This window comes from Carassius gibelio, chromosome A7 (genome assembly GCF_023724105.1).
Source record: "Carassius gibelio isolate Cgi1373 ecotype wild population from Czech Republic chromosome A7, carGib1.2-hapl.c, whole genome shotgun sequence".
In the NCBI taxonomy this organism is placed as follows: domain Eukaryota; kingdom Metazoa; phylum Chordata; class Actinopteri; order Cypriniformes; family Cyprinidae; genus Carassius; species Carassius gibelio.
In genome coordinates this window covers 20,082,775-20,097,398 of record NC_068377.1, presented here as the reverse complement: position 1 = coordinate 20,097,398, position 14,624 = coordinate 20,082,775, and the positions used below count along the sequence as shown (strand labels likewise).

The 14,624-nt window shown below is 39.6% G+C and overlaps 1 protein-coding gene across 22 annotated transcripts in view; it reads left to right on the top strand.

The window, feature by feature from the left end:
* The first annotated feature begins 1,186 nt into the window (after positions 1 to 1,186).
* Positions 1,187 to 14,624, top strand: part of LOC128016749 (protein scribble homolog) — a 72,810-nt gene continuing 59,372 nt past the window's right edge. For 8 of the 22 annotated variants that reach the window (XM_052601503.1, XM_052601502.1, XM_052601507.1 and 5 more), the window contains exon 1: positions 1,187 to 2,518. In XM_052601503.1, the coding sequence (XP_052457463.1) occupies positions 2,360 to 2,518 (159 nt within the window). In that variant the 5' untranslated portion in view covers positions 1,187 to 2,359. The remainder of the gene's footprint in view (positions 2,519 to 14,624) is intronic. The other 14 variants (XM_052601505.1, XM_052601511.1, XM_052601508.1 and 11 more) reach the window with 7 other exon arrangements.

Here is a 14,624-nt window from a genome sequence, read left to right as displayed (position 1 = left end):
GTGTTCTCCCAGTCTTTAATATGGGTGGTTGGATGAGGCTTAAGGCACTTCCCTGATGTACGTCATACACCATTATATGCACAGTAGAACATAAAAGTTTAACTAGAAATAATTGCTGGTGATTTAATAGCAGGAAATGTTTGGACTTTAGCATTTTCTGCACAAAATTAGCATTTGCCTTTTTGTGTACCAAATTATGAAATTAAAACGAAGTAAACAGATACTATGTAGAGTATCACTTATCAAACTAGGATAAACGTTTTGACCAAGGGTTGAAACATGCTAAAGTGCATGTTTTTAGCATGTTAATGCTTCTATTAAAAACCCTGTATGCTTTTGTGTTTAGTGGGGATATTTCTCATCCCTGGCTGTTTTCTTGAGATGAGTGTAAGATTAAATCCTTATAATTCAGAGTTCCTCTGCTCTAGAATGTTCAAAGTGCTAAAAGCCAACCCAGGCGGCTGCTTGGTCATAACTCATTTACATACAATGCTTTCAAAGTGTAGTGTTACATACAGCGTGTGTTAGTGTATTACTGCACCAAATGGTAAGACTTAAGGACCTTTTTAAGTGAGAAATCTGTAAATTAAACGTCAATATTTTAGGTAAGAATAATTGGACAAATATACAATTACACCCTAACAACCACAGCAGCTCTTGTGCAACTACATAGCACTCAATCAATCCTAAAACCTTCAACTCTGAGCTTTAGAAATGTATTTAAAGGTAAAATGGCTTCAAACTTAACAGGTTTTATGAAAGTGTTTCACACTTAAAAAACTGCTTCAAAATCTATACACCTAGATATATAACCTTTTGACGTAAAGCTATTAAGTTATATTTAAGTAGAAAAGGAAAGCCTTTCAGAGTTTAAAAAGTCTGATAGTTAATTAAAATATAATCAAGAATACATATCAGAATCTTGAATCATTTGGGACACAAAATTATTATTTTCAATAAATCAGCAGTCAGCACTTCAGGTTTCTGCTAAAGATTAAAGAGTTTGGTCACAAGCAGCATGGTCTCACACGCAGCAGAAATACTAAAGGAACTACTGGAGCCAACTTGTGGGCGCTTTGAATAGTTTTGGGACAATGAGGGGGCAAAAGTTCAAGTCAAAAGGTCTCAGAACCACACACAGACACCAAAGTAGATTTATGTGGTAATACAAAAACAGGTCCAACCACACGGTCTTTTCCGCGGGGCGGCGCACGTGCATTAGCGGCCCTTGATCGCTCCTCTCCTCTCCTCCTCCAGACTCCTAGAGGTCGCCATCCGGATGAGTCTCTCGCTGCTGGGTGCCGTGAGATAAGAGCTCAGAGAGACTCACAACACTGAGGCGGAGCTGGGACTGGATCCGCTCCTGAAGCCTGACTTCACTCGGGACACCCTACACACACTCACCTACAGGAGCAGATCAAGTCCAGGAGGAGCGTCGAGCGCGTCCCAGGATTGACAACCTGTATGAAGAGGACAGAGGGGCTGGTGACGGATCAGTCCGGGCTCGATATCAGGACGGGCGGTAGGGGAGCACAGCCGGCGGAGTTTATCTGGAGCGGCGGAGATCAACCCCCCCATCCCCAATACACACACACACACACACACACACACACACACACCCGGCCTGCTGCAGCCTGTTGCTGCTGTGTATGTGATCTTATCATAACAGCCGCTCGCATATCTCACACATCTCAGCGACTCACGCGTCTGTAAGTAGTTTCGAGTTGTTTTGTCTTTGTTTAGAGGCGGGCTGGTGTGTTTTGTTTTGACTGTTAGCGCTCTGCAGCTGGCTAATCAGTTGACGTTAGCTGTAGCATACTCTCGTGTGTACAGCAGCCTCACGGACAAGATGTAGTTTGATCATTAGACCTCATTTTATTATTACAAGACAAAACATATGAGATAAAAGGGCGCGAGACATGAACCAACGAGTCTAGCATATTTAATCTCCGCTTCCTCTCCATGCTAACACAGAGTCACTCATTCCGTGCGACATAATCCCGTGTATTTCGACGAGGAGCTGTTTAAGTTACACTGCAAAACTGTGCACGGCACATAAAATGTGTGTTTTATTGACTTCACTCTGCTTATCTTGAACTAAACTGTGAATCTGCTGGGTAACTCGGCCTTTGTATAAGGAGATATTAAATGGGAGGCTGACTGGATTGATCCTCCGGATGTCCCGTGCTGTCACTGGAGTAAGTGGACATTTGCAGGAGAACCGTTCCCATAGGGGCTTTTATTTGACTGGTTTTGGTGGATAGAGGCCGGGGAGCTATACGAGCCAGGACCAGCCTGTACACCGTCGTTTGGCTGCTTGAGTGAGTCCCCGATGCGGAGGGGCTGAGTGCTCCGGGACATGCTGAAGTGTATCCCGCTGTGGCGGTGTAACCGTCACGTTGAGTCCGTGGATAAGCGGCACTGCTCGCTCACTGCGGTGCCCGACGAGATCTACCGCTACAACCGCAGTCTGGAGGAGCTGCTCCTGGACGCCAACCAGCTGAGAGAGCTGCCCAAGGTAACACACGGCTGTTTACACTCATGTGCGGCTTCGTGCATTATCTCTGCTTGCCATCTTCAATTGTGAATTATGCATAGAGCTGAAGCTGTTGTGACATTAGCCTCTTTCACACAGTAATACCAGTAAAGTTCCGTAAAATTACCAGAACGACTTTACAGGTAAATTCAAAAATGCGCTGTTCACACAGTCAACGACATTCCGTCTTTTTTCCAGAAAAGCACCATTCACACATCCATTCCAAAATACCGGTAAATTCTGTGACGTAATTAATCTCTAAACAGCTGCGCTTGTATTTTTAAACACGGAGGGTAATACGTGTTCAGTATTTCTGTTTATGGTTTATTTTATTTTTTTTAATTTATTATTCATGTAACTGCTTTTGTTACAGAGACATCGTAATAGATGACTGTTTTGAATAATTAGTATACTCCCCATTAATAAAACACCCGATGCTGTCTGGAGCTGACCAATTTAGTGAAAATCGGATTGAAAGGATTAATAGCACAATGAAGTTGCGATTGTAAATTGCAGTATGTAAGACGCACTTTGCAGAAAAGGTGCATTCACAAATGTAGCCTGATCCAAATTCATATCAAATAGTCTATCAGCGCAGATAAACATGTTGTGCGTATAAATTGAGTTCAAAATATGTCCCAAAGCACCGGAAAAATTACCATGAATGTGACAGAGGGAAATAGTAAAAATATATTTGAATTATTTACTAATAGACTAGTGTTTTCTGAGTCTGTGCCCCAAGGATGAAGTTGCCTGACCCCTCATTAGATGCGCCTCCTAAACGGATTATGATTGTATTTAGATTTTTTGTTGTTTGTTTTTATTATTTCGTTAAGTAGTAATTAAAAGCTTTCTATATATATATTTATCATGTCTGTGAGGCATGTATTCGCTGTGTTTCGGTATTTTGTAAGCTCTCCTGTTCAAGATGAGACGGCAGAAAGCATGTTTGTTTTCTTTATTTTATATTTCTTTATTTTATATTTCTTTGTTATATCATGATCGCGCTGGCACCTATGTCCCAAAAAAGCGTGCTTTATCTTGCGTTCTCCGCACAAAATATACATATAGCGCGCATCTGGGTTCAACGTTAAAACATCGTTATGCTTGAACTGTTTTATATCTGTAGATTTTATTTTAGACAATTCGTGATGATTTGAGAAGGCTAAACATAGGCTATGTACTCTCTCTCTGTGCTGGTCGCTTAAAAAAAAAACTTAGCCTATATGCCTGTTTAACTGCTCCAAACAGTAGTATGAGCTGTTTTGGGAGAATTGGAAAAAAAGACGTGCTGAACATCCTCAAGTGAGTTGCGGGGCAAACCGAAAGTTGAAGCCGAATGTCAAGCACTCTTCTTCACTGCTCCGACTTCTCGTTTGTGCCCTATCTGTTTTTCCCTATGTAAAAACTAAAATTAAAATTAAGTTGTAAAATTAAGTTGTAAAACTTAAAGTTATTGTTTTTATTATTTATTGTGTTCGGCATGGTGGGCAGCGTGTGATTTCATGCCGTGCCGCGGGTTGAGATCCACGTAGAGCTAGGCCTACAAGATTTGTGGAGTAGCAGAACCCCCAAATAGACGGACAAAAGTCATAATGGGAACAAGAAATACTCCCAATACTACTTCGTTTGTGATGGTCGTTTATTTTTTAGATATTAAGACACAATGTTTTCAGTTTATTGATGACCTGACTTTGTCGGCGACAGTTAACAGTTATTTTATCATATGTTACTGCATCACTAACAGTTTCTCTCAGATGACGACAAATTAGGCTACTTCATCCTACCGGATAATAGGAAGCGCCTTAATTTCACTGTCGCTTCAGTTGGATGGATGACATTTATTTTATTTTCTTAAACATTGGGTGAATGCTTGATGATTGGAAGACGTCTTACGTCACCGCGTTCTGAACTCTTACGTGCTCCTACCGGTAATTTTCATTCTGCGTTCACACACAGCAGAATTCCGAATTTACTGGTAATGTTACAACTTCTCATACCGTTAAATTTCCTGAACGAATTTACCGGTATTTTTTAAAAGATCCTGTTCACACATGAACTCTTTATGGAAATTTACCAGTAATTTTCCGGAAACGTCTGTATGTGTGAAAGGGCTTATTGTCACATGCATGTGGTTAACCGTGGCTCTCGTTTCAAGGTTTCCCACGGTCTTACAAAGCTTGAAATATCAGGGAAATTTAAGTCACTTTTAGTTGTAAAATTTGTCATGGGCTAAGAGTTTCCTCTTTTGGATTCTCTTGGTGTATCTGTGGGTGCAGTCTCTGTAGAGTTATTTAGGGGAAGACACCACCAGTGAATAGCTTAAATTTTGAAATAAAATATATCATAATACTTAAAGGTATTGCAGGTATTGGTATTGCAGAGGGGGATATTGTCAACGGCCAGAAAAAAAGACATTTCACCATTTTTAGGAATAAAATGTTATAGAAATCAGGTGAGTGATGTATTTACAAAGCCCACTGTAAAAAACAAAACAAAAAAAACACCTTTGATTGGAAAAAAACTGGAAAGTTTTGTGTATGTGCTACTGTAAGTGCAACTGCACCTTGTCATGAGGGGAAAAATGTAATTTTGAGAAAACAGCCATTAGACATATATATTGTAATTGAAAAAGATATAGATTACAAATATATAAAGATTACAAATACATAAAGTGCATTAAATTAAATGAAATGCTAAAATGTGTTTTACATGTTTTCCTTTCACATGTCTGACAGAAAACATGGTATGGACACAAAATTGACCAGAGCATGATAAAAAAAACATGGGTTTTGTCTGTAGGTCTTTTTATTTTTATTACTTTTTTTATTCTAAAGTTCTTTATCTAGTAATCTGAGCATTTGGAAAAGTAATTGGAAGAGTAATGGCAATTTCTCGTTCAAAAGTTGTGGGAATTATTCTGTGCTAAGGTTGAAATAAGTCTATAGTACGTATTCATGGAGTATTTGATGCCTTGTTGCAAGCATATGCTCTGCCCCACACTTAAAAAAAGTGAAGAAATGGCAAAATAGGCTGCTGTCTAAAACTGTCAGTCTAGCCTCCTTCGGGGGCACTTTAGCACATTCCACGTCTGATTCACTAACGATGCTAAAAGCTGATTGCTTTGTCCTATTAATTTGGATTTCCTCTGTGTTCTGTTAATGTGTTTGTATGAGAGAATGAGATGCTGTTGACTTGGCTGTGAATCAAGTCCAGTAGTCTCTACATACAAACACACAAAGAAGTATTTTAATTTTTTTACCTTGAGCATTTACATCCGCTCATAAGAATCACGAGAGACTGTTGGTGGGTCGCCAAAGCTAGCATTCCCTAAAGTACACTGATAGCAAAATAAGCAAATATGCTTGACTCAACATTAAAACTACTGTAAGCCATTGACAGCTATCATCCAGTCATACGAAGAGCTCTTCTGTATAATGCCAGGACTGTTGGCATAGCCTCATTGGCAGGAGACTCAATCTGTGTTAGTCAGTCTACAGTCAGCATCACTAACAGGGTCAGACAGGATGGCACAGGATTCCCTGACCTTGATGTGGAATAGCTGATCCGAGCAGACGGATCAGGCCCAGAGCTCGGAGGTCTGCGTATGTGTGTGTATACTTTGTGCAGACAGTTGACATATAGCTTCTCCTCAGCCCTGTGGCAGAGAGAAAGAGTGAAAGAGAAACGAAAATTCAGGCAGCTCAGGTCTGGAGCATCAGAAGCGATTGACTGATGTGTCTCATACAGAAGTTTAGGGAGAGCATTGGCAAATGTCCGATATATGCATAATAATACAGATTTTCAAAATATAATTTAATAGTAGATTGGCTGCACACACAATTGCTTAATTTAAATGAACACTTTAAACACTTGATTGGCATTAGTTACAACACATTTACTCAAAGTTCACAGAAAATTTGTTAAACAATTTAAATTTATTGGTATCAGTAGATATTAATAGAAAATGATAAATTACTGTAGCTCAACTGGTAGGGCACTGCATTATCAAGCGCAAGGTTGGGGGTTCGATTCCCTGGGAACACATGATCGGTAAAAATTGATAGCCTGAATCTAGGGCTGTAGCTATTGAATATTTTAGTAATCGAGTATTCTACCAAAAAATCCCATCGATTAATCGAGTAATCGGATAAAATGTGTTTTTGCTCAATTAAAGTGCAATATTAATTATGCTAGAGAAAATAAGACTCCTGGGTCTCTTAAAATGAACAACTAAGTTTCCTTTTTTTAGAAATTTTTATTTTTATTTTTTAAATGCATAGAATGCAATGTGTACATAAAATAATCATTTAATTATTATCCATTGTTTCTCTGTCTGTACTTGTACTGTGAACAATGACAATAAAGTTGACAGATGAATTAAGTGCATTTAAGTGCCATTCAGTTGGGGTTTTAAATAAAGCATTTTCTGACATTAAACACATAAATCATTAATTTAATTTATCTTTTAATTATCGAAAATTAACTTTTTGATAAACAAAGGGGATTTACTATTAAAAATAAAACATGGAAGAAATGTTGTGAGATTAAACCTTAAAAAAAATGTTTGATTTTTATTTTTTTTAGTAGTAGTATGTACATTCTGCCGAACAATAGTCTTTAACCGGATTTTTATTTTGACGTGTTGGTGTACCTTTACAGTTCTGTGTATGTGATGTGACGCTAGTTTTACTCAAATCAAACGGTCAAATGCTCATGAAGTGACTGTCAGAGCAGTTCTGGAGATGTTGTTCATGTGTTCACGTCCTTATTTAGAGAGATGACAGAAGCTGAAATTACCGCGAGCGTCACACGCGCTTCAGTGTGTGTGATAAAGGAAGTCGCGCTTCTGCTCCATTCATTAACAGAGACACGCAGAACATACAGACTTCATATTTAAACAGACTGTTCCGGCTTAATATTTACAGATATTCGTCAATATCTTGATTTGATGTGAGTGCAATGACCTATTTTTGATTAATTCATTCAAAATTTGGCAAATTCCGTGCCATTCTGTGTTAAACTGTAAATTCCGTTTTTATGACTGGATTCCACGTTTTCTGCATCGCGGAAATCATAGGGCCCTAGTTGTGGTATGCCAGCTCTATCTTGCAATGGACACACGCCACGACGTTATATTATAATGTTGTGACACCCCAACTCACTTGTAGCTTTCAAAGAGGTTGATTTTTTTTCCTCAATATTTGCCTCTATATATTAGATTTTTTTTTACATTAACTTGTTCCAGTTTCGCAGTAGTGCTCCATTACACATTTACTGTAACGCTAAGAAGGAAGGTCTCTTTTTGAGAAGGCCATATGGTGACTCCATGTGTCTCTACTCCGCCATGTGCTTTGAGATGGGCTTTAAGCTGCTTACAGCTCCTTACCTCCCAGAATCACCCTGGACGCTCTGCTGCACTCATTCCTGCTTGTGATGCTCCCTCAGTATAGCTTCAGATGTCTTTCCTGCTTTTCAGCATGGTTAATGTCTGCATCTTTAGCTCCATGTACGTGGTCATGGTGCAGGATCTGGGATTAGCACTGTGTACCCGGACTCACGTAATGCTTCTCAGGCCATGATCTTTTGCAGTCGGGTGTGAGCCGATGTCAAGTGTTTCAGTATGTTGGGCTGAAGACAGCTCCATGTAAAAACTTCTGCTTGTATAGACGGGGTCAAATGTGTGGCCTGGCACCGTACTTTAAGCTGAACAGATGGAGGTTTAGGTGCTCTTGTTCACGACATGTCCCCAACTGAAAGACTTATGTTCACTCTAATGCTTGGATATGTATAGTTAAAAAAAGCACCTTTATAGAAAGTCCAAAAATAGAAACGTTTGAGAGTTTAATGCAGGGCACAAAGCAGGAGTAAGTGTAAGAAATTACCTCTCAGACAAAATGATGAGCAGCAGAATACTTCCGGATCAAGTGTTTTGCCAATTCAGTTTTAATATGAGCACCTTTGTGGCTCACAAAAGAGCCTTTTCCAGGAGTTGGTTCTCATGAGAAAACATGTTGCTAAACAGTCTGGGAACCGAAGCCCCTGTGTTTCCACTGAAACTGTTGGCTAAAGCCATCAGCATTTGAGGAATTCCCCATCACACCCTCTGAAAAAAATCAATGTGAAACTTCCACCGTGTTTAGTCATTATGCAATCCCTAATCCTCACTGTTCCTGTCCTATTGTGTGACAGTCGAGCACTCGCCTCGTCACGGTAAATTCCTCACTTCGGAGATGTTGAGCTCTAACTGGATTAACCCAGAATGCCTTCATCCACGTTCACAAAGCACAGAAATGGCATTAGCTGTAGTCTCCTCATTAACCAGTGTATCAGACACGCATACGTCTGTGGTCTAGGAGGTTCATGGGGAAGCTTTCGGAAATCTGTATGTATCCCCTGTAGGGTTTGGGAGGGAGAAATGCTCCTTGGCTTTGACAGTGTTGGAAGATCTTGTGACTGGTTACACTGTAAACTCTTTCTGCTAATCTGACGTCTCCCACCCAGCTGCACGTATTAAATGTCCACACTTATTATTTCTGCTTTGTCGGCATTGTCCACCTTTATCAGCCGTGATTCGTATGACAACTGTGAAGAAAGAGAAAGAAATGTTTATTATGCAGCTGGAGTTGTGAGTTTTGAATGGGAAGAAAGCTAGCTGTATGTTTTATTTGATTTTAAGCCTTTCCTCCGTTCTTATTGGCACGAGCTGCGCAAATCCACGTTCATTATCTATTGATTCCGGCATTGAACACGGGTCGGGGACCTAGTAACATTGCCGGGTTCGACCCTGGACGAGCGCTGTGTGAACAAAAGCCAGATCTAATGCCATGTCGAAGTGATGACGCGCGTTATCGCGTGACTCTTTTACTGGCTGTTTTGAAGAAAGATCAACGTTCGCGACAAAAAAATATGTGCAAACTGTAATGAAGCAGAGATCAGTTAGTTCCTCACTTTCCGCGCTGACGCCGAGATCGTTCCCTTGCTTCAGTGAAAGTATAACTTGCTTAGCATTTTCGAATCGTACATTACACGTCACGCCCTGATGTCACGTGTCGTTACGTGATCTTTACAGGTTGCGTGTGAAAGCATGCACATATCCCGGATAATCACTGGCAGTGTGAAAGTGCAAAATCTAGCGACCCGGGAACAATTGCCGGAACACTTTGCCCATGTATTTGCCGGAATGGCAGTGTGAAAGGGGCTTAAGTAAGGGCTTCCCCCAAGGTCCACAAAACTGGGCCAGCAGTCCACATAAATCACAGCTGCCATTGTGTGTGCTGTAGTAAACCTACCCTCATCCCTCATCCCTGTCCTCCTTCTCGCCTGTTTTCTCATGCTGCTGAGACTGCAGAGGACTTTGAGATCACACTGTGCTGAGCCTCTTTCATACAGTCTTTTCTCTTGTTCTCTTCAGAATTCTCCTTTAAATTTATTATAACACCACAGCATAAAGTTTAAGATTAAGATTTTTAGTTTTAGTTTTAATTAAAATTATTCCTCTGCGTGTGTGTATATTTTGAACTCTACTGTTAAAAATTTTTTTTTTGAAAAGTCAAAAACTGAAACCACTCACACATCATCAACACATCTGATCTCACAGGCAATTTCCCAATTTCATTCAAGCAGGCTCGGGTAACCACACGGCTCAAAAAACCTACATTAAACACTTCACTTACAGATAGCTACAGACCTGTCTCTCTCCTTCCTTTCATAGCAAAAAACCAGGAATCATTATTTCTTACACAGAACAACCATCTGGATCCTAACCAGTCAGGCTCCAGGAGTGGCCATTCAACTGAGACCGAGCTCCTGTCACTCTGGGGATTTCAAAAGCTGATCACAAATCATCAGTGCTTATTTTGCTGGATCTGTCTGCTGCTTTTAACATGGTGAATCATCAGATCCTCCTGTCTACCCTCTCATCACTGGGCATCACAGGGATCCCACTTCGCTGGTTTAAATCCTATCTTACTGGTTGGACTTTCAGGGAGGCCTGGGGTGGGGATGTATCCAAAGCAAATCAACTGGTCACTAAGGTTCCTCAGGGATCAGTTCTTGGACCCCTCCCCTTTCCATAAACACTACATCACAATAATAATAATAATAATAATAATAATAATAATAATTCATTACATTTATATAGCGCTTTTCTTGGCACTCAAAGCGCTTACATTGTCAGGGGGTATCTCCTCATCCACCACCAGTGTGCAGCATCCACCTGGATGATGCGACGGCAACCATAGTGGTGGAGAGGAGACAAGAGTGATAAAGCCAATCAGCAGATATGGGGATGATTGGGAGGCCATGATGGTCAGAGGCCAATGGGCGAATTTAGCCAGGATGCTGAGGTCACACCTCTACTCTTTTCGAAAGACATCCTGCAATTTTTAATGACCACAGAGAGTCAGGACCTCGGTTTAATGTTTCATCCAAAGGACTATGCTTGTTGACAGTATAGTGTCCCCATCACTTGGGCACTAGGACCCACACAGACCTCAGGGTGAGCACCCCAGCCTCACTAGCACCTCTTCCAGCAGCAACCTAGTTTTCTCAGGAGGTCTCCCATCCAGGTATTGACCAGGCTCAGCCCTGCTTAGTTTCAGTTTGAAACTGGTCTTGGGCTCCAGGGTGATATGACTGCCGGAACTGGGACCCATCATACAGGCACATGGTTTTTCCTACCATTGCTATGGTATCTCTCTTTCAACCAGAGGATCCAACAGTAGCTGCACGAATCTCAGGCTGCCTGGCAGACATCTCGGCATGGATGAAAGAACATCACCTACACCTCAACCTGGCAAAGACTGAGCTTCTTGTCTTAATGGCCACTCCAAATCTACAGAAAGACTTTGGTCAGAAATCTTGGTGTAATCTTTGATGACCAGCTGACTTTCAAAGTCTACATTGCAAAAACTGCTAGATCTTGCAGGTTTGCATTGCATAACATCAGAAAGATCATGCTTCCATCATGCACAATCAAGCCTTTACAAATGATTCCGAATGCGGCAGCACGACTGGAATTTAACAAGCCCAAAAGAGCCCATGTCACACACTTCTCTTTTTCCCCCTGCACTGGATACTGGTTACGGCTCGCAACAAGTTCAAGACACTAATGCTTGTATATAGGACAGCCTCAGGCTCAGCAGCCACTCTTACGAATCTAAATCCCCTCCAGAAGTCTGAGATCTCACTAGTGGAGCAAAACCTGGTGGTACCATTACAAAGATGAAACAAAATCACTTTCCAGAAGATTTACGTTTACCGTTACTGGCTGTTGGAATGATCTTCCAACCCCTTTCCGGAATGCTAATACCCTGGCATTTTTCAAGCGACATCTGAAAAACTAACTTCTTTCATCACTATCTGACTTCATTCTAATTATATTCTCTTCTCTGTCTAGCTTGTATTATTTGAACAATGCTTGAAACTTGGTATGACTAGCACTTACAGTGTCTATTTGCCTCTTTAAAATTATTTGCTTGATGTCATCCCCAAATGTAAGTTGCTTTGGAAAAAACATCTGCGAAATGAATGAATGTAAATGTAAGTCTCTTATGCTCACCTTTTATTTGATCAAAATATGCTCCTTAACAGTCAACTAACCGTTAGTCAACTAGAAGAGGCTTGGTCAACTAAACATTGCCTTAGTTTGTTAGTCAAAGGAAAAAAGAATTCCACAAGAAGTGGAGAAGTCACACAATCAGTGGCGGAAAGTTTGTTAACATGGATGGCCTGGCTGACCACGTAAATATGTCAGGAAGAAAATCAAAATTGTTGGATCATTTTGAAATATAGGATGGCCCCAAAAAGTAATAGTAGTACAGTAGTACTAAAAGTATTACAGTAAGTACTAGTCAAACATTATTCTCTTGACATTGCTGCTTGTTTTTACTTTAAGGCTAACTTAGATAACTGTGCATTATTACATTGCATTTTTAAAATATTAGTGGAGAGTGTGGAAGTTAAATCATACTGATATGTTTATCTTAACATGCATTTCTTCATTGCACTCCATCCATTCCACTTCCATGCCATCAGAGCTCATTTTCTCTAAAGGTGGTCACACCGCAGATGAGAAGCACAGGGCTGTGCTGTGTTTAGGATGACTCTGTGGACACTTCAACTGGCGTCACCTGTTTGTACACTTAGTGTTGTCACAGTACCAAAATTTCAGCATTCGGTAACCATACCAGTGAAAATCCCAAAAACACAAAAATATGCTAAAAAAAAACAAAACTTTTTATCACTAAAAATAAAACCAATGCCATTCTTTATACTTAATTTACAATTGTGTTTAAAGTTTATCGACAAGTAATATAATTATGAAAACAGTAAACAAGTTTCACCCGGTTTAATTTGTCTTTTAATTAATGAAATGTAAACATTTTTATTTTTTTGTAAATAAAGGGGATTTGTAATTAAAATTAAAACATTAAATAAATATTGTGTGATTTATTTATTTATTTATTTTTTCAACAGTAGTAGCAGTATCACATACATTCTACTAAATAATTGTAATATTTCTAGCACAATGCCATAAGGTAAAAATGAACTTTTATTTTGACGGGTTACCGTGAATACCTTTAAATTGACACTGGTTTTACTCAAATGAAAGTGTAAAATGCTTCTGAAGTGACTAAGAACAGTTCTGGTGATGTTGTTTATGTCCTCATTGAGACAGCAGATTCTGAAATTACAGTAAGCGTCACGTAGTAAACAAACATGCACGTTTCTGCCATTCATTCATTCATTCATTCATTCACACAAAGACGCGCAGAACTGATTTGATTTCATTTATGCTAACTTTTGACAAATTCCGTGACTGTCCATATTAAAATGTAAGTTTAATTTTCATGTCTGGATTTTGATATTCCGTCCACGTTTTCTGCTTCACGGAAATCAAAGTGCTGTATGTGTCAAGAACCGGGTTGACCGGGTCCTCAGTACCACCTGTACTTCAACAAACCTGGTACTGTGACATTTTCATTTTTTTTTTGTACCGACTTGGTACCGAAGTACTGGGTTTTTTGACAACACTATGTACACTCATGAAAACAGTGTATTCAAATTTTAAAGATATGGCATGTCTTGTCCATTGTGCTATACTGTGAGCAAGACATGAGCTCATTTCTACCCAACAACTTGGACAAACCGGTTTTCCTTTCTCATAATATGAGAAAAATAAGATCGAAGGGAAAAAACAATAGAGACGTTCAGTGAAAGTCATTTTTGAAGTATTTCAGTTTGGTGTTTGTTTTTATATAATTTATAGATTATATTATTTATTTTGTTTAGGAACTTTTGACTGAAACTGATTTTTCATTCTTTCGGTCATTCGAGCCTTGGTCTGATTATGTTTGCATTTTAAGATGATATTTTTCTTAAATGTTTCAATTTGCTCTAGATTGTTTTTATTTATATTTTGGTCCTATGTTAAAAAAAATTAAGGAAAGGCTGTTTTATTTTTGGCTATTTTATTTTGTTATAAAACATGTTTCAGTGAGTGATTTGGACACATGATGCTGATACTACGTGCTAGTGGTCTTTTCTCTGTACAGTTTGCTTGTTCTTGTTGGTGACTCATGCAACACACAGAAGCTGTATAGCAAATCCCCACAGACTCATGTTTCCATGGCCACAGGATGCAAGGCGAGCCCACGTGGAGAGCACACTGCGGTTGCTACGTGGACATGAAGTATCTCCGACTCCTACATTTTCTCTTTGTTGGATGTTAGATGCGTTTAAATATCAACTTACTATGATCTCTTACTTTACATGAAAAATAAATAACTTTAAGTGGCCACTATATCTTTTTTTTTCTTTTCAAGTGTTGAGCTTTTGTCACGTGAAAGTGCTTTATCGATTTAATGCAGTGAAAAGCAAAGTTACAAAGGTCTCTCAGTCAAGACAGGAAGGAAGTTCATCAGCTATGCACTTTCATGTTTTGTCGTTTCATCTCATTGGTGGTCAAGCACTCTGAATGATAACTTCTCTTGTGGCTTTGAAGGTTGATTGACCTGAACACTAGTCCAGTTCAAGAGAAAGAGCTTTTAAAATGGCACCTAAATAAATGATGACTGGCAGCTGG